Below are 21,470 nucleotides of genomic sequence, written 5' to 3'. Positions count from 1 at the left end.
GTTGCAAAATAGCGACTTTCATGTCTGTAATCACGTGACCAGAGAGATTGAAGTGTTCTCCAACTGGTTTATGAATATTGACTGTAACTTCTTCTTCGGGCCCCTTTAGCGGTGTGGCTGATACTCAATTCTGCAGGGCAGATTCCCTTCCCACCCAGGCTGTGCAGAGGGAATGGAAATTGGCTCCACCTCCGCGCGGCGGCGGGGAATCGCGGGGGACGGTGGAGGGAGGAGGTCGGGACCGGGCTAGCCAGCCAGCGCACGCGGGCCGTCCTGGCGGAGCTGAGAGGCCAACACAGAAGCGGCCCCAGGGCGCCAGCCCCAGCAGCAGCACGTGCCGCGCGTCAGGCGGCCCCATCCATTGCTGCCGGAACCCAAGCGCGCGGCCCCGGTTCCCGGCCGGTTGGGCTTCCCCAGCGCTCCGCAGGCCGTTGCCATGGCTCGGGGCCCGAGGGCGCGCGGGGGATGAGGCGTCCCAGGCATGGAGGAAGAGGACACGGTGAGAGGTGGTCCGGAGCCGCCCCGTGCCGGGTTTACTCCCCTCGGGGAGGCGGAGGGGGCAGGACAGGGAACGGGGAGGTTATGGGGTGGTGCAGGAGGGGCTCGTGGGCGGGGGTGAGGATGGAGGTAGGTTGGGTGAGGAGTGAGGTGGGGGTAGGTAATGGGGTGGTTGTGGTGGGAGGAGTGCGAGCACGTGGGTTGTGTGTGTGGGGAGTGAGGATTGAGGTGGGGCTGGGGTAGGTAAGGGGGTGGTTGTGGGCGGGGTGGGGGTAGATTGGGTGGGGTTGAGGTGGTGGGGTACAGGTAGTGGGGGCAGTTTTAGGGTGAGGAGTTTTTGAAGGTATGGGTTGGGAGGTGAGGCTGGAGTAGGTTGGGTTGGGGTTGAGGTGGGGGTGTAGGTAATGGGGTGGTGGTTATGGGGTAATGCACTTTTGAGGACATAAGTTGTGGGGTGGTGGTGACGATGGGGTGGGGCTTGTAGGTAATGGGGTGGTTTGGTGTGAGCTGTTTTTGAGGTCATGGGTGGGGGGTGAGGAAGGAGAGATTGTGGGAAGAGTGTAGGAAATGGGCATGGTCTGTGGTCTTTTTCAGGGCCTGTTGGTCTGAGGGGTTGGTGCTGGGGGGCTTAGAGACTGGGAGGCTTGTTTTGGGGGAATGGTGGTTTTTCAGGAGGTAGCAGAGTTTATTTGTATGTAGCAGGCTTGTATCTTCTTATTAGAAAGATCCAGTGCAAAATAATCCTGAGCATGACCGAAATTCAGAAATACTGGGAATCTACTGATCATTAACTAGTTTCAGTCCCAGGTTTGCTACAGTTTTGGAAACATAAGAGGGCTGTTTCTAAGGATTGGCGGAAGATCTCTGATTTAAGAAAATGTAATGCTTCACATGGTTCATTGAAATAACAACTTCACATTTTGCATGATGAAAGGACACTGGCATAGATTTAGGATTCACTGTGGGCAAATCAGTTCAAGTGACTTTTGGAGTGAGGGGATCCATGATCCTGCACTGACTGATAAATCATGGTTTAGCTTGTTTTTTTTCTGGTAGCTGGACTACACAACCTGATTTAACCTCTTGTTAAACCCTGCAAATCATGCAGATGGCTCTGAGTAAACTAACATTTTTCAAACAGAATTTTAGGATTGATTCTCTCCCATCTCCTCATTCCTTCTTTAATGAGACCTCCTCTTTTCTTGGGTCTCTGGTCGCCTTTTATTCTTGCAGGCTTTCTTCCATTCCTTGTGTTCTCTAACTTTTTCCAGTGTTCAAAAAGCTTACCAAAGTTTCCCCTTGTTTCCTTTTATGAATGTCCTCTACTATTCTCTTCCCTTCCTAATGTTTTCATTAATGCCCTGTGGTGTCATGTATTCTAGGCATAGGATACATGGGTTTTCCCCTGTAATAGTAAAAAGAAAAGGAGTACTTGTGGCACCTTAGAGACTAACCAATTTATTTGAGCATAACCAATTTATGTAATAGTGTTGCCATGTTCAAAAGTTAACACAGGTCAGGTAAAGAATTGGAAAACATACATTACAGTGATAGACCCAAAAATCTCAAATCTGTTTAGTTTAACAAAGAGAAGGTTAAGGGGTGACTTGATCACAGTTTATAAGTGCCTATGGGGGGAGCAAAAATTTGCTAATGGGCTCCTCAGTCTAGCAGACAAAGCTATAGAAAAAGATTTCTGGAATTTGAAGCTAGACAAATTCAGGCTGGAAATGAGGTACAATTTTTTTTATCCGTGAGGGTAACTAACCATTGGAACAATTTTCCAAAGGTTTTGGTGGATTCTTCATCATTGGAAACTTTTAAATCAAGGCTGGAAGTTTTTCTAAAAGATGTGCCCTAGTTCAAACAAAAATTAATTCGGGGAGGCCCATGGCCTGCGTCATACAGGATATCAGACTAGATTATTATAGTGGTCCCTTCTGACTTTATAATGAATGAACTGAAGAAGGGATTGAGTGGTCCTAAATCTTATGTAACTGTTGGTCCTGTAAGTGGTATGATCACTGTGCTATCTACTAAAATGTTTTGTTAACCACATTTTGTTCTGTAAATATTTCAATCCCAATAGTTTGACTGGTAAGAAAAATTCATTTGATCTCATTTATTGTGAGTGTAATACTAAAACAACCTTTGCTTTTGTTCCACTTAGAGAGATTACAGTGAACCTTGTTTACAGTGTTCTGTTGTAAACTGGGGTCTTACTGATGAAGGCAGATTTTATTGCAAGTCTTGCCACAACGTCATAGAGGTAAGTACGTATTTTAAATATTTTTTTCTTTTACATTTTAAAGTGGTAAACTTTCATCCTGCTGCTAAAAGGTACAGGAAGTTTTGTGGGTATTCTATGTGCAGCATACCTCACTTACGCTGTATAAAAATACTGTACCTTCAAATAATGAGGTATGGGGATGGGCAAGAAGGCTAGGAACTGAGTTCAAAGTCCAATGTATGTAGTCTTGATATCGCCTTCATTTAACCTCTCTCCATGTCAGTTGACCATAAAAAGGAGATGACATTTACCCTTGTTTCTAAAGCACTTCATATGTGTGGAAGAAAAGTACTGTATTAGTGCTAAGTAAATTATTCTTTATGTTTTTCAGAATGACTTATTTTATGCCTTTAAATATTTGATCCATATAATTGCTGCTGTTTGGGTCTTACCCTGTTCATTGTGTTAGGTTAAACTGCTTTTCAGTATTTCTAGAAAAAACAGCAACGTTATAACTGGCTAAGCAGTCCTACTGCTGAAAAGATTTGAGGTTTATAATGGATCACAAATTAAATATGAGTCAACAATGTAATGCAGTTGTGAAACTAGGCTAATATCATTCTGGGGTATATTAATAGGAGTGTCATGTGAGACACAAGATGTAATTGTCCCTCTCTACTTGGCACTGGTGAGGCCTCATCTGGAGTACTGTGTTCAGTTCTGGACCCAATACTTCAGGAAAAGTGTGAAGTGGAGAGTCCAGAGGAGAGCAACAAAAATGATAAAAGGTTTAGAAAACCTGATCTATGAGGAAGCGTTAAAAAAAATTGGGCATGTTTAGTCTTGAGAAAAGAAGGCTGGAATTTGGAGTGTAGGACCTAAGTCCTCAAATATGTTAAGGGCTGTTTATAAAGAGGACTGTGATCAATTGTTCTCCATGTCCACTGGATAAGTACTGTGTTTAATCTGCAGCAAGGGAGATTTAGGTTAGATAAAATAAGGAAAAACTTTTTAACTATAAAGATATAGTTAAAGCGCTGGAATAGGATTCCAAGGGAGGTTGTGGAATCCCAGTCACTGGAGGTTTTTAAGAACAGGTTAGACAAACATGTCAGGGATGGTCTAGGTATACTTGGTCCTGCCTCAGTGCAGGGGGCTGGACTAAGTGACCTCTCAAAGTCTCTTCCAGCCCTACATTTCTGTGGTTCTAGAACCAATCCTGCATTCAGCTCTGCATAGGTGGACCCTTGAGCTGTGTAGTTGAGCACTTTGACTTCATACCTTTACTAGTCTGGTGACTTAGCCTTGAGCAGATACTGTTTGGAATAGTTATTCCAATCCCTATTTAGCTAGCAGGCCCATCTCCTTGTTGGAGTACTAGGTTCTGTGCTATTTAATCTTCAATGTGAGGTTCTAAGAAGAACTGTCCAGGAAGAAGAAAGTTGATTTTACCTCTTGAAGAGCCTATCTGGGACATAAGGATGCTTCCGTGGAGCCATGCTGAGCATCCCTTCTCTTGAACTCCTCCAACAATTCCTACTTGAGCTAGTCAGGAACCGCAGGAGTGGGTCTCTTTATGTTCTTAACCCAAGTCAGGGGAAGGCTTGAGGGGGTCCGTGCATGTCACTCACTCTGGCTTTCATAAAACTCGTTCTGTAACAGTGAATCTTCTCAAATGTTCCTCCATAGAGCCACACTGTTGAGTAGGTGGTTATAGAAGGTGCAATGCAACTTGCATTATTTAGACCTCTCTATGTGAAACAGCTTACTTAAACAGAGTAATGGTTTCTAGCACGAGCTGTGTAGTTATTCCTCTAAAGACACGAACAGATTTTAAAAGGCACAAATAGCTGTTAGATGCCTAACTCCTGAAAGTCAATTGAGTTAGGTGCCTTACTGCCATTTGTGCCTTTGAAAATCTCCTCAAAAAATGTTTTTTATTCCCTCTGGTCCCTCAAACCTTGCGTCAGAGAATGTCCTTTCCTGGTTACCTGCCTGCTGAACAGGTCAACATTAGGTAAGGTAGCCTCTTGAATAACTAGGCATGCTGGGTCTGCAGAAGTGCATTGACAGTTATTGAGATGTTTCAGTTGCCCTTCAGACAGTTGAGGTTGCACTGTATTTAAATTTTAAAAAATCCTTCTTTCCTTAACTGTGCTGATAAATATTCTTCAGGGTTTTTTTAACTGAATGAATTTAAAGAATTATATCTTTTCATTTTCCAAAATAAGTGAAATGCAAAAAGAAATCAAGCATAAATGAAGAAAACAGACTAGTCAGTTTTCCTCTCGTTCTCATGTGATAGCAAAGTTGCAAAGTTTAAATCCAAACATAAGTGTCTTTGTTCAGTGATACTACTGTGGTTTGTCAAACATAAACTTTTATTTATATTTTATTCACAATCTTAAACTTTGGTTAAAAATGTCTACTTTTAACTTTAATGCATATACATTTTGGTAATCTAAAAAGGTAATGGAAAATGTCAGTGTTGAAGCTTAATTAAATGTTTAGTACATATCTGATTACATGTGTGATGTCTAGTTGTATGTAGATAATTTCAGTATATAAACACTTCTTTAAAAAAAATTTCAAGCGTAAGTTGTCGTTACTTCAGTATCTTGATTTAGTGCCTGGATCTTTTGTCTCTAAATTTTTTTCAATGTACAGTCAAATTTAAGTATTTATCTTACAATAACTTTGACACTTCGATTTCCAATATTTTCTAACGGTGAAGCCTGTTTAATTTTTTCACTGCATCATCCAGATGTTTCTGTTTGCTTATCATTCTTAAATTTAAGATTCACAATTTTTTGTCTTTTGTCAGTTGGGAGTAATGATTAGAAGGAATTCTCCAATTAAGTTATACAGCAGAGGCAGCCCATGCAAGTAGGGATTGTTCTTTTCTTGCTAACATTACACTTTTATCAATTATCCTGCAGAGGACTAAAGAGGTTTTAACTTCTGATGTTGTTCCTAACACAAAGATCCAGTCCATCTCCAGAGGCTTTAGAAAGAGAAAAAAAATTGGTATGTTTACTTTTTGTCTATATATTACTTCTACATTTTGTGTAACATATCTTTCTAGTTGTGTGCAAATTTTCTGGTACTACTTACCAACTTGGTTAGTGTGAGCAAATGGATTTTTCTACAGGACCATACAAACTGAATTGAGCTGAAAATGACCCTTTTGTTCTTGCTGGGCCTGCTCTAGACACAAGCTGTACTGGTTTAATTAAAGATGTGATATTAAACGGGTTCAATTTTGTGCTTATACATTCTTATATTTTCTTGAGTCTGTAATTTAACAGTGATGCACTAATGTAAGCCGGCTTTAAGCCAGTGTAAAAGTTTCCATGCACAAAGTTGTATCAGTTAAACTGACTTAGTTACACTGGTGCAACTTCTGTGTGTTAAGTCTCTAGTCTCATGCTGAAAAGTGCTTTCAACAGATGTAGAAATAGTAATTGTGTGTCTTTAAATCATGCTCTCAAGGGCCCTACCAGTCCTATGATTATATACTGTGATGCCTATTGTAATGCTGTTGCTGAAACTAGATAAGCATACTGTGAAGGTTGTGGCAGCCATTTGTTCTGTTGTCTTGGCCACTTACATTGAAACACCTACAAAATTATCTGATTTTAAAAAGAATCTTAGTGCTGCTATACTATCTGCTGTCCCACAGTGAAAGCGGTGGTAGAACGCTGTGTTCAGAATGAAGTGTTTAAGATTAGGAAAGGGAACAACCCTTGTGGCTCTGCTCCCTTCAGCCTTTTCTGGCTCCTATGACCTGATTGACACACACTTTTTGTACTGATTTTAAGTAGTTCTCTTAGGGATATGGTAAATAAAAAAAGTTTTATAGCCCCTAATGTGGATGCAGTTATATACCATTATAAAGGTGCCTTATGCTGATACAGTTTATTCCCCTAAATTTACAGGAGTTAGCCATACCATTATAAGCATATTGAAACCACGATAGTTAGTGGCACGCTCCTGGTATAACACTGGCATAGTTAAAGCAGGATAAAAATTATGTTTAGACGAGCCCTAAATGTGGGTTGAAGAGAAGGGAAGCTGTTGGAAGGGAGAAGCATTTGTAGATGAAGTAGATCGTGAAGAGGGAAAGAGGAAACTGAGGCAGACACTTGGCATATAGAGAAAAGAAGGACATTTACATAGCACAAAGTAGAAGGGGGGGAAAAATGGTGAACGGCATAGGGGAAATGAGAGAGAGGATAAACACAGAGAAAATTCAGAAGAATAAAACCCAGCGTAGGAGGAATGAGTGTACACAAAAGTAAAGGCACAATTAAAATATGTAAGACTTGAATTCAGGAGATAATGAAGGGAGAAAACTGGGTAGAACATACAAAGGGGGATAACATAGGAGACAATCATAAGGAACATTATAAAGAACGAATACTTTTTTCTCCTCCATTCACTACTGCAGTGGGTTCCAGTTTTTCGTGCTGGGAAAGGGAGAGGAATAAGCACATCTATTCTTTCCTTCATGACTGGTATCTTGTGTTTTTATTTTAAAATTTAGGTCACTTAACAGTCATAACATATATTACAAACACCATATTGATAACTCTCACTTTGCTACAACTGTTTTGGTTCTTGAGAAATGTGTAGGGAAACTGTTGTAGTTTGGCTGTTTTTGGTTTTTCTTAATTTAAGATTCTAAACTTCACTGATTTATAGAGGTACATTAATCACTTAGTATGTTTTTGGCCCTTTGCTCCAGCATTTGGGATTTTCTTATTTAAAACAAGTCCCTAGTCCCTGCACCAATAGATTAATATATTAAAGTGCAGGTATGTAAAACCAGAACAACCCAAACAATTTTTATTTGTTGCTCTTTAGATAAAGGCTGGGAATGGTATGTTTGTGAAGGTTTTCAGTACATACTCAAGAAGCAAGCTGAAGCTCTGCAAACTTTAGGAGTGTGTCCACAGATGAAGGTATGTTGGCCTTTGTATAAGGCTTTATATTAGAACATATAGTCTTTATGATGTGTACTTCAAGAATATAATTATTTTAAGGTAGATAGAATAATTCCCTCTTAAAAACCGTCAGGAAATGGGCCAATAGATGAGGGGCCAAGGAAGAGAACCTATGAAAATAAAATTTACAAGGAACAGTAAAAGTAACTTATGATTTTGTAAACAGGGTTTTCATGAAAGCAGGCACAGAACATTTTTCAAGGTTCTTGAATTGTAAAGTCACAATTTGTTTTTTCAGACATATGATTTTATAAGATATAGACTAATGATTCATTTTTATGCTTATCAGGATGCAATTCTATGCAATTTCTGGAGACGTTACCTTCAGAAGAGCAAGCAGGCATATTGCACCACACCAGTTAGTTATACGAGCAAAACATTATCTGTAAGTGAATTTCATAGCTGTTAAGCAAATGATTTTGCATTGATCTTTTAAAATGTTGTTTTTGTTGTTCAAGCCATGCATACAACTTGCTCATTTTAATGAGGACTGTCTCCTAAATATATTTTGCCATTTTAAGAAAATATCTGCTGTTGTGCTGATGGAAAACTCTGTTCATATTTAATATCTTGCTTTGCTATTGTGTAGCCAGCCAGCAGATGGAGCACAAATTACAATGCTCTATATTTCTAGAGCTGTGTTGACACTTACATAATCCACAAATGATGGCATAGAAACAAGTATGTTATGAATGTCTACGCTTCAATACAACACCTGAGGCTGGCCCGTGTCAGCTGACTTGGGCTTGGGCTACGGGTGCTTAATTGAGGTGTAGATATTCCGACTCAGGGTGGAGCACAGGCTCTGGCACCCTTCCGTCTTGTGGGAGTTAGCAGACCATGGGTTTGTTAACATACAGCTTGAGCATCTACACTCATTTGTAACCCCAGGTTAAGAATTGTTGAATCCTGGGTCCCCACCTGGGACTCTAGTGTCTACACTGCATTATGCAGGTCTGAGTCCAACTACCCATATCCCAGACTTTCTAGTGCCCTGTCAAAGTGGCTGCTCTAACCCTTTGTTTGTGGTACAGTCTGGGCAAACTTGACTGTCCACCACACTTAACTTTCGTTGTCCTCTAGATAGTCATCCTGTGGGGTGATTTTGGCAGACTCACTGAGCACGAGTCCAGTGGTGCTACGTATACATTGAAGAGCAATAGGTCTTGAACCCTGGGTCTGGGCTTGAGTCAGGCTCACACCCTCCACCTCTGTAGGGGCCTGAGACCATGGGTCCAAGCCCTGGGTTAGCACGATTTGTGTGTTGATGGAAGGGGGGTAGGCTTGAGCCTGAGTTCGATCCCTGGGCTTACATTGTGGTGTAGACATACCCTAAAGGGCTATCTTGGTTTGTGATCCATAGGAGAGACTATTTGCAGATGTGAATCCTGGTGGTGGTGCAAGTATTTTGTGTGGAGAGTGATTCTTTTTGGACCTATCTTTGAACCTCTGTTTGGAAGAGCCACTCCTGTGGAGTTATCTGATCTCTCACAGGTTATATAGCTAGTCAAAAAATTATTTAGTCCCAGAATTTTCCAGTCAGTTCCAAATTGAACAGTCTTCTCCCTTCTCATATTTCATGAATATTTATGATTCTGTGCATTGGATACCTCCTGGGTAGTATGGCAGGTTGGGATGGCTACCTAATCATTGGAATTATTTTGTTCTGACAAACACACTGCTAAAATGAGGAAGAACTTTTTGAAAGGGTAGTTTCTAGTGGTGTGAATTTACATGATTAAAAGCAAGAACATTCTGCGTATGACTTGCTTTAGCTTACACCTAAACTGTCAATCGCATGTTTGCTAACAGATATTATTGAGCTTTTACAGGTCAAACTATTGCGTTAGAACTAACGTGGGATAAAAACTGTAACTTATTTAAAAAAACAGATATCTGATGTCAGTACAGATGTGGATAGTGAACCAGAGAGAATAAGTATTCATGGCTTGTCATCTTTCTCTGAAAGTGATGGAGATTTACAAACAGAAAGCAGCTTTGGATATGTTTCTTCCGTTGGCAAAGCCTCAGGTAGGAGCAGATATAATTTGAAATCAGTGTTCTATATTGTTAGGCTGTGTTTTAAAAATGACTGTTCCTTTAGTACTAATCAGAAGGATTTGTTGCTTATGTAGAGGTAGAAAATGTAGATGGAGGATTTCCCTCTTATTTATCAACAGTGTACTCTGCACTGTACTAGTCATATAAATAATCATGGTCCCTCTCCAAGGAGTTAAAGGCTAGACAGGCACATGGAACATGAGGGTTGCTGTTTTTTCAGTATGGTTTCTTGGGGGGTGGGAGTGGGGGGAAGTGAAGTTGTTTGGTTTTGTTTAGGGGGGTGATGGTGGTGGTTATGGACAGGGTTAAACTTTACCTGATGACTGCTACTCAGGGTAGAAAAATAATGAGCCAGCATGCCCCTCAAGACCATGCCTTCAAAAGCACTGCAATCTTAAGGAATAAACGTTTGTGTAGTTAGTGACAATCTTGTCACTCATATCTCTATTAAGTTTTCAAAAATATAGTTTATTGTGCGCCTTAATTCTGTTATATATTTGCCTACAGGAAAGAAAAAGGTTAAGAATGTGTTGTCTTTAGTGTTTTTTTAATCTTTCCCATTTTTTCCCTACATTATGCTCTCTGGTTTCTCTTCTATATCTTCTGTCTGTATGTTCTTCTCCCCCCATAACTCCTCTCTACCATAATTCATTTTTTAACTTCCCATCGATCTCTCCTATCCACTCACAGACTTGGAAATTTTATTAGACTCTCAGTAGCCAGGGTACGAACCCTTCCAACTAAAATTCAATACAAAATTGGAGGGGCAGGGACACTGTCTGGATAGAAGCCAGGAATACTACAGTATCTGATGTTGGACATAAAAGCATCTAAGTAGATTTGAACTTTTATGTCAACTTCAATCTTGTCCATAACCTATTTTCAAGAATCTGTTTGCTTGCATCTCCTTTTGCTTCCCCAGTGCCACCTCAGTTTTGCCGTATGTCAGATGACGCTGCCATGGTTGTCTTGCTCCTATACGCATTTTTGTCTCCTTTTACGCAGCGTCATATGCCTGGAATCTCCTCATTCTTTCCTTTGCTCTTCTATCTGGTCTTCTCATAAAATGCAGATCTTCTGAAACCTATAAACTCTAGTTTTCCCTTCAGTGAAGAACAACAAGAATAACAAATTTATAAAAGAAAAAAATCCAAACAAAAATAGTGGAAACAGTAAACACATGCTTAGCTTTCCCATTCATTAACAGTACGTGTTTTATCCCATTTTCCATCCTATGTCTTTACATTTTCTACTTAAGTTGCAGGGTCTTCAGAGCAGGGATTTTTGTTGTTGTCTATATTCACATAGGACACTGGCACTATACAAATAATATGTAGGGCAAAGTTTTTTTACAAAACCTTTCCTGTTATAAATGTTCCAACAGGTTGTGTTACAATTCACATTGTCTGTAAAGCTTCTTCCTTCCTTAGTTCCTTCTTCCATTTAGGACGGTTCCTTTCTGCAGTAACATTTACCTTTTATAGCAGTTGTAGAGTAACGGATATAATTTTGAGGAAGGGAAGTGCCGTATATACTCATTCGTAAGCTGAATATTTTTGGTAAAAAAGTGACACGTCGGGGGGGGGGGTCAGCTTATAAACGGGTCTACACCAAAATTTGATGATTTTAAACTCTATGAAATTATTGAATTGAATATCTAATACATTGTTGTTTTGTTTACCTGGAGAGTTTGCAGGCGTGGAGCCCCTCAGCTCCCAGTGGCTGCAGTTCGCTGTTCCCAGCCAATGGGAGCTGCGGGACGGTAAACCGCAGCCACTGGGAGCTGAGGGGCTCCTTGCCTGTGAACGCTCCAGGTAAACAAAACGTCCCGACCCGCCAGTGGCTTACCCTGACAGGCCGGGAGCCAAAGTTTGCCAGCCCCTGAAATATAGGGTCCTCTTATGAAAGGGTCATACAGTTTTTACTATTTTTACCTATCCATCTTGGGGGGTTGGCTTATAAACGAACTGGCTAATGAACAAGTATATATGGTAATTACCAGATCCTTCCTATACTCCTGGGGGAATTCTATGCCACTGCGCATGCACAGAATTTATGTCCCCTGCAGATTTCTTTGCTTGCCCGCAGATGATGGGGAAGCAAAGGGAAGCCACAAGAGTGGTCATGCGACCCTCCCCAGCAGTGTGTTTTGGATACCCAGGGCAGAGAGGTAAATCACTGTGGGGTAGAGGTCAGGACTGGGGAAGACTCGGCTGATGGCTCCTACCTGTGCCGGGCTCAGCTGCTATTCCTGGCTGGGCTGGAGAGGGCGGGACTTCCTCTTCCCCTGCACGGCATCAGGGGCTGGATCAGACTCATCCCCAGATTTCTCCCTCAGCTGCAGGAAGCTCTGCAAACTTCCCACCCCCCATCCCCATCTGCTTCCTGCACACATTGCTCCTCATCTGCAGAGGGAGAGATCCCTGTACAGGGAGCTTCTCCCCCATCCACCCAACCCTTGTGCATCCAGACCCCCTCATACCCAGACCCTCCTGCCAAGCCTCACGTCCACCGACTCAGGACCCCCCCTGCCTCCCTGATGAGCCTCACTCTCCCTGCACCTGGACCATCCCAACAAGGCACCTGGATCCCCACCCCACTGAACCCCACTCCTCCTGCCTCTGGGACCCCCACACCCAGACCACTCCTGCTATGCCCCAACCACCTTCACCTGGACAACTCTGCAGAGTCCCATTACCATTGCACCCAGACCCCCCCAACAAGCCCCTGTGCATCCAGATCCCCCCCGACACCCGGATCCTACACTGAGCCGCCTGCACCCAGATTGCCCCCCACAGAACGCTCTCAACCCACACCTGGATTCCACCACGCTAAGCCCCTTCACACTTGGATCCTGACTTGCTGAGACTGCCTGCCCACATCTGGTTCCCCTGGCACAGAGGGCAGGGCCCTGGGATGTTTCTGAGGCAGGCCCGGTCCTTTGCTGTGTCAGGGTTGGGTGCAGCCTCACCACTGAGTCTGTGTCCCGGGGAGAAGCTGCACAGTGATCTTCCACCTCTGTGCAGCCAATGGCCTCTCCTCCCCAGTGCCATGCTGGAGCCTCCACATTTATTTGACAAACAAAATTTGCAGAATTATGCAGAATTTTTATCTTTTTGGTGCAGAATGCCCTCAGGAGTATTCCTAGCTTATTGTTTCACACTGTGGATTACAAAAATGGAGTCCAGATTTTTTTAAGTGATCGTACCTGTTTTCGTAAAAGTATTTTTAAAGGCAATACTGTTGAATTCAGCAATATAAAATTACCTGTGCATTTTTGATAACTTTGTCTAAGAGATCATATGGACAGAATACCTGTCATTTGTATAATGAAAGTTGGTCCAAATGAGCAGTATTGCATTTTTTTCTATGCATTGGCTACTCATAAATTGTGTATAATTACATTTTTTCTGTGCTGTTTCATTGAATTATTGATGGCTTGCTGAGGGGGATTTGGGTACCGTTTTTAAATGCTTTTCTAATTAATAAACATTTTATCATATGTTTATCTGGGGATAATAGCTCATTATTCAACAAGCTGATAGGCTAACATTCCATTTGGTGTAGTCTAGTCGTCGTTTAAGAAGCCTATTAAATTCTTAAGTTGTTGTTATGATGTTTAATTGTATGTTGTGTCAGGTTTAGTGCTGACTGACCAATGTGTCATTTATAACCTGGAACAAATGAAAGGAAAGCTGCTATGTCACCAAGAGAGCTACAAATAGAACAAGAGGATTATTTTAAATCAAGCCATATATAAAGTTAGCAGTGAAGTTTCAATCACAAGGCCTCCTTTAGGCACAGCTTATACATATAAAAGGTGAAACTGATGACTGAAAGGATTATCTGATGTTCATGCTTTTGTTCTGTGACTCGCATGTACACAATAGATGTTCTAGGATAGCTTTTGTGTCAACTTTGCCAATTTTTATTAGGCATGCACTGGGGAGTCACTTCCTTGATAACTCTATTTTAAATAAAAAGAAAAGGAGTACTTGTGGCACCTTAGAGACTAACAAATTTCTAAGGTGCCACAAGTACTCCTTTTCTTTTTGCGAATACAGCCTAACACAGCTGCTACTCTGAAACCTGTCTATTTTAAATGTCTTTGCAGCATCTTTAATACCTGAGGTAAAAATGTAATTCTCTGTTATGAGGACACTTCTGAGAGCCAAAAACTGCTGAGTTCTAATCCCCAACTCTGACATATTCAGCTTTGGGAAATCACTTATCCTTTCTTCCTTGATATCCCATGTGTAAAATTAGGATAATACTTATATCTACCTCATGGGATGTTGTGAGGGATTAGTGGATGTTGATAATGTGCTGTGTAAGAGTTAAGTATTAGCACCTTTCTAGAGAGCCAAGTTTAAACATGGTCTCACTAGAATGGTGCTTTCAAGGTTTAACATTTTTGTATAGAACGAGGCGACGCACACACTCTTTCTGGTGTGCCAGTGGGAATTGCCCCTAGAGAACAGCCATACAGGGTCAGACCAAAGGTTCATCTAGCCCAGTATCCTGTCTTCCAACAATGACCAATGCCAGGTGCTTCAGAGGGAATGAACAGAACAGGTACCGTCAAGTGATCCATCCCATCACCCATTCCCAGCTCCTCAAGTATTTGTTACTTACCCTGTTCTCTTATTAGCGAGTCTGTGGAGCTACATTGGCACTGGTTCTCAGAGAGCCAGCTTGTCGTCTTGTGTTGCAGTAAGAGGTACTTTGAGAGTTAAGCCATTTAGAACACTAACACCAAAGCTTTGATTTGAAACCGCCACTAATGGCTAAACGCAGCTTGTTGGATGATCAGTTTCTCTTGCTCTTTGCATATTTGCATGTTCAGTGTAGCATATTTTGTCTACAAAGTTATTTTATATGTAATGTTTTTTTATCATCAGCAAGAGAAACCACATCTGTCTGCTCCGGATCGGTAGATGGTAGCTCGTATGTACTTAAGAGGAAAAAAGGGAACTTGAGGATGTCTATGCCAATGACGCTTTCTTTCTGCTATCTTGCATTACTCTGGCTGAGAGAACCAGTGACATTATCAGATCTCTTAAGGTATGAATAGTCTCTGTGAAATATTTGCTGCCGTTGTAAGTAATCAGTGTTTTTTTTAATTTGGGTTGCTTGCTTGTTAACTAGTTGAATTATAGGTAGGGCTGGTAGTGACCCTATATTTAGGTTGCCTCACACGTTCCAGGATGGAAGATTCTTGCAACCATTTTTTGAGAGTCTCTAATAGCTCTGTTGTTTGCAGCAAGTATTTGAAATTTGTCAGGGAGAAAATATTAGTGTTAGAGAAGTGCCTTTTCTTTGTCCGATGAAATTATTTTCCGATTTAGTTGAGTTGTAAATAGATAAATATTGCAGTTTCACTTCTCTCATTTGTATTCCTCAGGAGAATGTTGATAGCCTGCCTTATAACTGAATGAATACTCTAAAGATCCAGGCTTGTGCTACTGCCAGAACATCAGCAGCAATACAAACCATAAGTCTGGCATTTTCTAGCTTTCATTTGCTTCACCTAAATAGTTGTCTTTTTAACACATTTTTGTATGCAATAAAATATAGGTATAGACTCAATGACAGACCAAATTGAGAAAAAAAAATATACCCAGAAATTGTGCTAATAGTCAGGCTTGCCATTTTAGTTCTTTATAGGTAGGTAGTTCATGAATATTTAAAACAATAGAATACTAGTTGTGCTAAATGACCCACCTTTTTTCTTTTTGGTTTTCCCCCAAAGTGGTAGTCAGCTGACTACTGCTCCTCCCCTGTGATACGTGCTTGGGCACCACATCAGGCAACCAGCCATTTTCTAAGAGATTTAAAATACAGGACCAAAAATATTCTTATTGCTATTTGGCACATTCAATACATAACCTTGTAATTAACCTTGTAATTAAAGTGACATTGTGGTTAAAAATAACATTTTAAAATGTTCCTACATATGTTTCAAATAGCAATATATTTTTTTAGTGTCATTAAACTAACGTTCATTGTGCTGTTTATTTTTTGTATTCCTCTCAACAAGTAAGACTACAGTTTCAACATGGGAGACTTCACGTGGCTGTAGAATAATACAGTAATGCAGTTCAAACCAGGCTAAATCTAGTTAAGTTGGCAAGATCAAAATTGTAACCAGTTTGTGGCACTTCTGTTTTGTGGCCTTGGCATGTTATTTTTTTTCATATTATACACAGGACCTAGGGTTTATCCACACTTGGATTACCATATTTAAAAGGACAGAGACTATAAGCCCCATCTGTTTTTGCAATAGGAAAGTTTAAACACAGTTTGTACCCTTGTTTAAACACAGTTTATTCTAAATTCTAAACAATACTTCATAAAATGAGTGTGGATGAGCCAAAAAGCGTTAGAACTGCTTTAAAAAGTATTCTCGAACATGGGCTCTTGGAGTAGGTGTCATATGAAAATTGGATGTTTTCCCACACAACGTTTACTTTCATTGCAGTATTTGTGATATTCTCTATATTTAGAATGGAGAACATGACACTTAGGTTAACTGCAATGAGTGATAAATAAGGCTGCGATTCTTTCACGGAGGTCATGGAAGTCACGGATTCTGTGACTTTCTGTGACCTCCATGACTTCCACAGTGCCTGATGTGGCTGACTTCAGGGCCAGCTGCTCAGGCACCCCACAGCCAGCTGCACCGGCTGCTGCTGGAGCGACCTGGGGCCAGCTGCTCTGGTGGTCCCTGGGTCCAGTTGCTCTGGCCACTGCTCGGGAGGCCCGGGGCCAGCTGGCTTCAGGGGCTGCCCAAGCAGCGGCTGGTCCCACGGACAGCCCAAGCAGAAGTCCTGGGAGGACCCCAGGAGCGCCCAAGAAGCGGTCCTGGGGGAGACCCCAGGAGCGCCTGAACAGCGGTCCAGGTGGGCTGCCCAAGAGCCAGTTGCACCGGCCACTGCTCGGGTGGCCCCAGGCAGCTGGCTCCGGGGACCACCGGAACAGCAGCTGGTGTGGCTGGCTCGGGGAGTGCCCCAGTAGCGGTTCTGGGGGTGCCCTGGGGACCGCTCGAGCAGCAGTGGTCCCAGGGCGGCTGGAGCAGGGGCCCCAGAAGTAGAGATTTAGTCATGGGTATTTTTGGTAAGTCATGGAAAGGTCACAGGCCATGAATTTTTTTTTATTGCCCGTGACCTGTCCATGACTTTTACCAAAAATACCCATGACTAAATCTTAGCCTTAGTTGATGTGTCCACCTTTTAATGGGCCCTTTATACTAGGGCTATGAGAATTCTTTAAAAACAGTTGTAACAAAATTTGATCTGGTAGAACCATGTTTAGTGAGTACTGTGTTTTAAACTGTATCAAAATACATCTTGTCTCAGGCAAATATAGACTGGTCCTGTAGTGCAGTAATCTAACACATTTCTCCGGTGGCAGGGGAGATTTTACTGTCCATATGCATCATTCCGATTCCAATGTGGACAGGACATTTGTTATATATTGAATTCCTTATTTGTGAATCAGTGATATCAAATTGATGGAAGAGTGCACAGAATTTCAGAATATAAAGTACTAGGCAAGAAAACTTTCTAAAATCAAGTTAAAACTGTTACAAATGTTGCATTAATTCTAATTTAGAGGGATACATTCTTTATTTAATCTTCCTTTTAAAATCACTTTGAATCTAGTATTTCTAGAATAATTCAGCATAAAGTTATAACATACTGTAGTTCTAACTATACTTTGAATTTAAATTCTAGATCTCAAAGAATTGGTCATAGAGTGCAGTCATAGGGAGTGATTGACATTCACTTACCGTAGTTCTTCTTAAATGGAATGTTGATAACTAGCAAGTAATATACAACAAGTAGCTTCTTTTCTATGGCTTAAATCTTCTTAAGGAATGCCTGTTAAGTAATTTCTCTAACTTTGTTTTCACTTATAAAAGTGTCTCTGCCATCTAGTATGTGGTGTTTCTTTTAATTCCTTGACCCTTTCTGCCAGGGCCTAAACAAAGAAAAGTACTGCATGTTTGTACAGTGAAATTTTGCAGACAGGCACTGACTTTTTAGGAATATGTCATCTCAATATTGGGCCATCCAAGTTCCTGGTGCCCTTTTCTAAAATCAACATTGCATTTTCTGTTACAACAGTGACTTCTTTCATTTTTTTTTTTTTAAACCACTTCTCTTTGCTGTTTTTGTTCTTGCTTATTGAATTAAGGTAACTGCCCAGATATCTAGGTATATCTGGTACAGCTCGAACTCCCCTCTGGAGAGACTAGGGCTAGCACTTTTGTCGGTAAAACTTATGTTGTTTTGGGGCGTGAAAAAAAAAAAGGCTGCCTGACCGATATAAGTTACACTGACAGAAGCGCTGGTGTGGACAGTGCTGTGTTGGCAGGAGATGCTCTCCTGCCGACATAGCTACCGCTGCTCTTTGGAGGAGGTTTAATTATGTCGATGGGAGAGCTCTCTCCTGTCAGCACAGAGCAGCTACATGGGAGGTCTTGCAGCGGCACAGCTGCATCGGTTCAGCTGTCACTGTAAGGTCTCTAGTGTAGAAATAGCCCAAATGTGACTTATGTACTTGGTACTGATATATTTTAAAAATAAACCAAAAGACCTCCCCTAACTCCACAGCCAAAACCTATGCCGTATCTTACTATGTCTTAAACGTCCTGCAGGAAATTTAATTTTGTTGTTTTTCTCTTTGTAATAAACACATTTTGCAACATTCATACCAACCAGAGTATCACTTCGTACCAGGAATCCTATTTTAAAAATCCTGAGATTTTAAAAAAGTGTAGTGAATTTAGTGTTCATGAAACATGTTGGTTTGATAATCTTCTAGGCCGAAGCCTGCTTTAGCCTCATCATGGGTAGTATAAAGTTTCCACTAATGTACTTTAATTCCGACCTGGAGGGGCAGCTTCTTAGAGTGAGGATAATTCAGTCTCCCTCTCAATTCAGAACTTGGCTTGTTTGCTGATAATGTCCAGTTGCGTGCCAGATATTGGTAAGTGTTATGGTGTTCTTTGTGATTCAAACAGCTGCCTACTAAGAGCTAGACTGAGACCACAACTTATTTCATGTGAGCTATTGAATAGCCAGCAGATGACACTATTGAGATGGGCACTCTCTCCTCCCCTCCTTTTCTCTCCCTCTTCCCCGCCATATTTTTTGAAAATAAAAATCCAAAGTGTGTTTCGACATTTATCTAAAATAAATGTATTTTATATATTGATAAAATATATAGTTGTATGGTTTTCTGATTTGGTTACATATAAACTAACAGTTCTATGACCCTGATTGTAGGAGCCCTGCATACTTACTGTGGAAAGATTAAACTCTTTCATGTTTAGTTGAGTAAGTATGGATTTGGGGAGCAAAACGCTATAGCCCTATAACAATGTTATCATAAAAGTGTACTTACTGTCTCCTTAATAGCATTGCCCAATATTGAAAATATTTCAGTTAAAATATTCTACCTGTTCGCAAGAATTGGCTATTTTGAGAATGTGCAGGGAAAGCTGGATATAAACATGTCTAGAGTAAACTTGGTGCCCTAACTTTATCTGTGAGTCACGTTTGAGCTTGAATTTTAATATTCTAGCTCTCATGTTAAAGAACAGGCAATTTTTTAGTACTAAAGCAGCATTTTGGAGGACACGGTGTTAGCTGGAGCTATTTGGGCTTTTCAATTCTGATGCTATTTTAACTTTGAAATTAAGATTTCAATCTTGATTTTTTTTTAAGTGCCATTTTTTAAAAAGTACATGATGCTTTAAACTAAATGTTGATTTGGCTTAAACTCTTTTTTTTTTTTTTATTTAGGTTTGTTATAGATGGTCACATTCCTTACTTGAATGCTTTTCAGTATTTTCCAGAGGAGATGAAATTGTATGGAGTTGATCTCAAGATCTTTCATGTAGAGGTGACTTTTATCCTTTCGTTTTTATTTAATAAGCTACATATTTTATGGTATATTGTACTTCTGGGTTATGGTACTGACAATTTGAGTGAATGTACCTTTGTTATATTATTTTGCTTCCTGGTAGTAATGCAGGAGCCAGTGAGCAAATTATTCTGATTACTTTCATATTTAAATTAGAATAATTAGGTTGATAACTTGATAAGTACTAAACAGGTTTTTCTCATAGATTCCAGGGCCAGGAAGGACCACTGTGATCATCTAGTCTCACCTCCTATAACACAGGCCATAGAACTTTCCCAAAAATAATTCCTAGAATATATCTTTTAGAAAAATGTCTGATCTTGATTTAAAAACTGTCAGTGATGGAGAGTCCACCATGACCCTTAGTAAATTGTCCCTATGATTAATTACCCTCAGGTGTGTGTTTGTATTATGTTTGCTTATCTCTTGGGAAATACAGAAAACATAAAGACAGGTTTCAGAGTAGCAGCCATGTTAGTCTGTTTTCTCAAAAAGAAAAGGAGTACTTGTGGCACCTTAGAGACTAACCAATTTATTTGAGCATAAGCTTTCGTGAGCTACAACTCACTTCAGCTCAAATAAATTTGTTAGTCTCTAAGGTGCCACAAGTACTCCTTTTCTTTTTGAGAAAACATAAATACTCCTTTGAATACTCAGTTGAAATCTCCCTCTCTTTGGAAGCAAGTTCTATCAGTTTTTTTATAGTATGATGTGTTCTTGCTGTATTTATTGGAATTTGTTTCTTTTTTAGTATTTAGCAAAATTTACATTGTTAAACTAAAGAGTTCATGTTAATATGTTCTGTCCACATGAAAATAGTCTCCCTGCTGCTTGTACTTAGCTGCCTTTCCCTTTGGCCCACTTTGTAGAACATCTACAGCACTTACTGCCTCATACCCCTTCTAGCTATGGGATTCTCTCTTTGAGTACACTGCACAGTCAGATCCTCTTCTGCCTGAAATTGGTGGCTTCTGTGTATGTGGTTTCTCTTCCTCCTCCCATTCCCCCGGGAAGGAGAACTTGACAACATCCTGTACCTGACCACTGATGCCTTACCAAGGAAGGCATTACAAGAGCTGACTGGAAACAAGAATTTTGTTTTATGAAAAATTTTGAGGATTCAGAATTTTTCATTCCACCTAAAAAGAAAACAGATCTTTTGACTTTCCCCCAAAAAAGAGAGAGGGAGGGAGAGAAACCAGAATACCCCAGAATGTCCAATAACCTGTTGGCTAAGGCACTGCCTGGAACATGGAAGACCCAGGTTCAAGTCCCTACTCTGCCTGATTCAAGAAATGTTATGTACAGCCAGGCAGTCAGAGCACAGATTATGCTCTGAGGAAAAAGTCTGGGGTATACATCTTAACACACTTAAAACCACAGTCACCAAACAAGAACACTTCAGAGAAGTAGGCTGCATCGTTGAACAGACTACCCAAATACTCTGTATTGAAGCAGGTTCTCTCAGGAAAAAACCCTCTGATCACACACTCCTAGTCCATGGACTCGTAGGACTGGTAGAGGTCAAGAGGTCTTCTCGGCCAATCCCCTGCACTCAAGGTAAAACTAAATGTTTATCTAGACCAGTGGTGCTCACACTTATTTGATCATGCCCTCCTTCTTTGTGTCTGTAGTAATTTATGCTCCCCACCCCACCCCGTATACAAGTACATATGCTGATATATGCGGTGGCGGTGCTTCACTTGAATCAGTTTCGGCTTCTTTGTTTTTCACTTGAGTTG

At 40.8% G+C, this 21,470-nt stretch overlaps 1 protein-coding gene across 5 annotated transcripts in view; it reads left to right on the top strand.

The window, feature by feature from the left end:
* Positions 1 to 234: 234 nt before the first annotated feature.
* Positions 235 to 21,470, top strand: part of TAF1B (TATA-box binding protein associated factor, RNA polymerase I subunit B) — a 62,905-nt gene continuing 41,669 nt past the window's right edge. For 2 of the 5 annotated variants that reach the window (XR_005224574.2, XM_037894084.2), the window contains exons 1-8: positions 235 to 499; positions 2,669 to 2,767; positions 5,668 to 5,755; positions 7,595 to 7,692; positions 8,024 to 8,119; positions 9,627 to 9,765; positions 14,697 to 14,859; positions 19,608 to 19,707. Coding sequence is in view for 4 of the 5 variants with exons in the window: in XM_037894084.2 (XP_037750012.1) it covers positions 482 to 499; positions 2,669 to 2,767; positions 5,668 to 5,755; positions 7,595 to 7,692; positions 8,024 to 8,119; positions 9,627 to 9,765; positions 14,697 to 14,859; positions 19,608 to 19,707 (801 nt within the window). In the remaining variant the exon portion in view is untranslated. Of the gene's footprint in view, positions 500 to 2,668; positions 2,768 to 5,667; positions 5,756 to 7,594; positions 7,693 to 8,023; positions 8,120 to 9,626; positions 9,766 to 14,696; positions 14,860 to 19,607; positions 19,708 to 21,470 lie in introns of those variants that run through there. The other 3 variants (XM_043542271.1, XM_037894086.2, XM_043542272.1) reach the window with 3 other exon arrangements.

This window comes from Chelonia mydas, chromosome 3 (genome assembly GCF_015237465.2).
Source record: "Chelonia mydas isolate rCheMyd1 chromosome 3, rCheMyd1.pri.v2, whole genome shotgun sequence".
NCBI classification, from domain to species: Eukaryota; Metazoa; Chordata; order Testudines; family Cheloniidae; genus Chelonia; species Chelonia mydas.
Note: the sequence above shows the minus strand (reverse complement) of the source record. Positions and strands in the feature narration are given on the sequence as shown.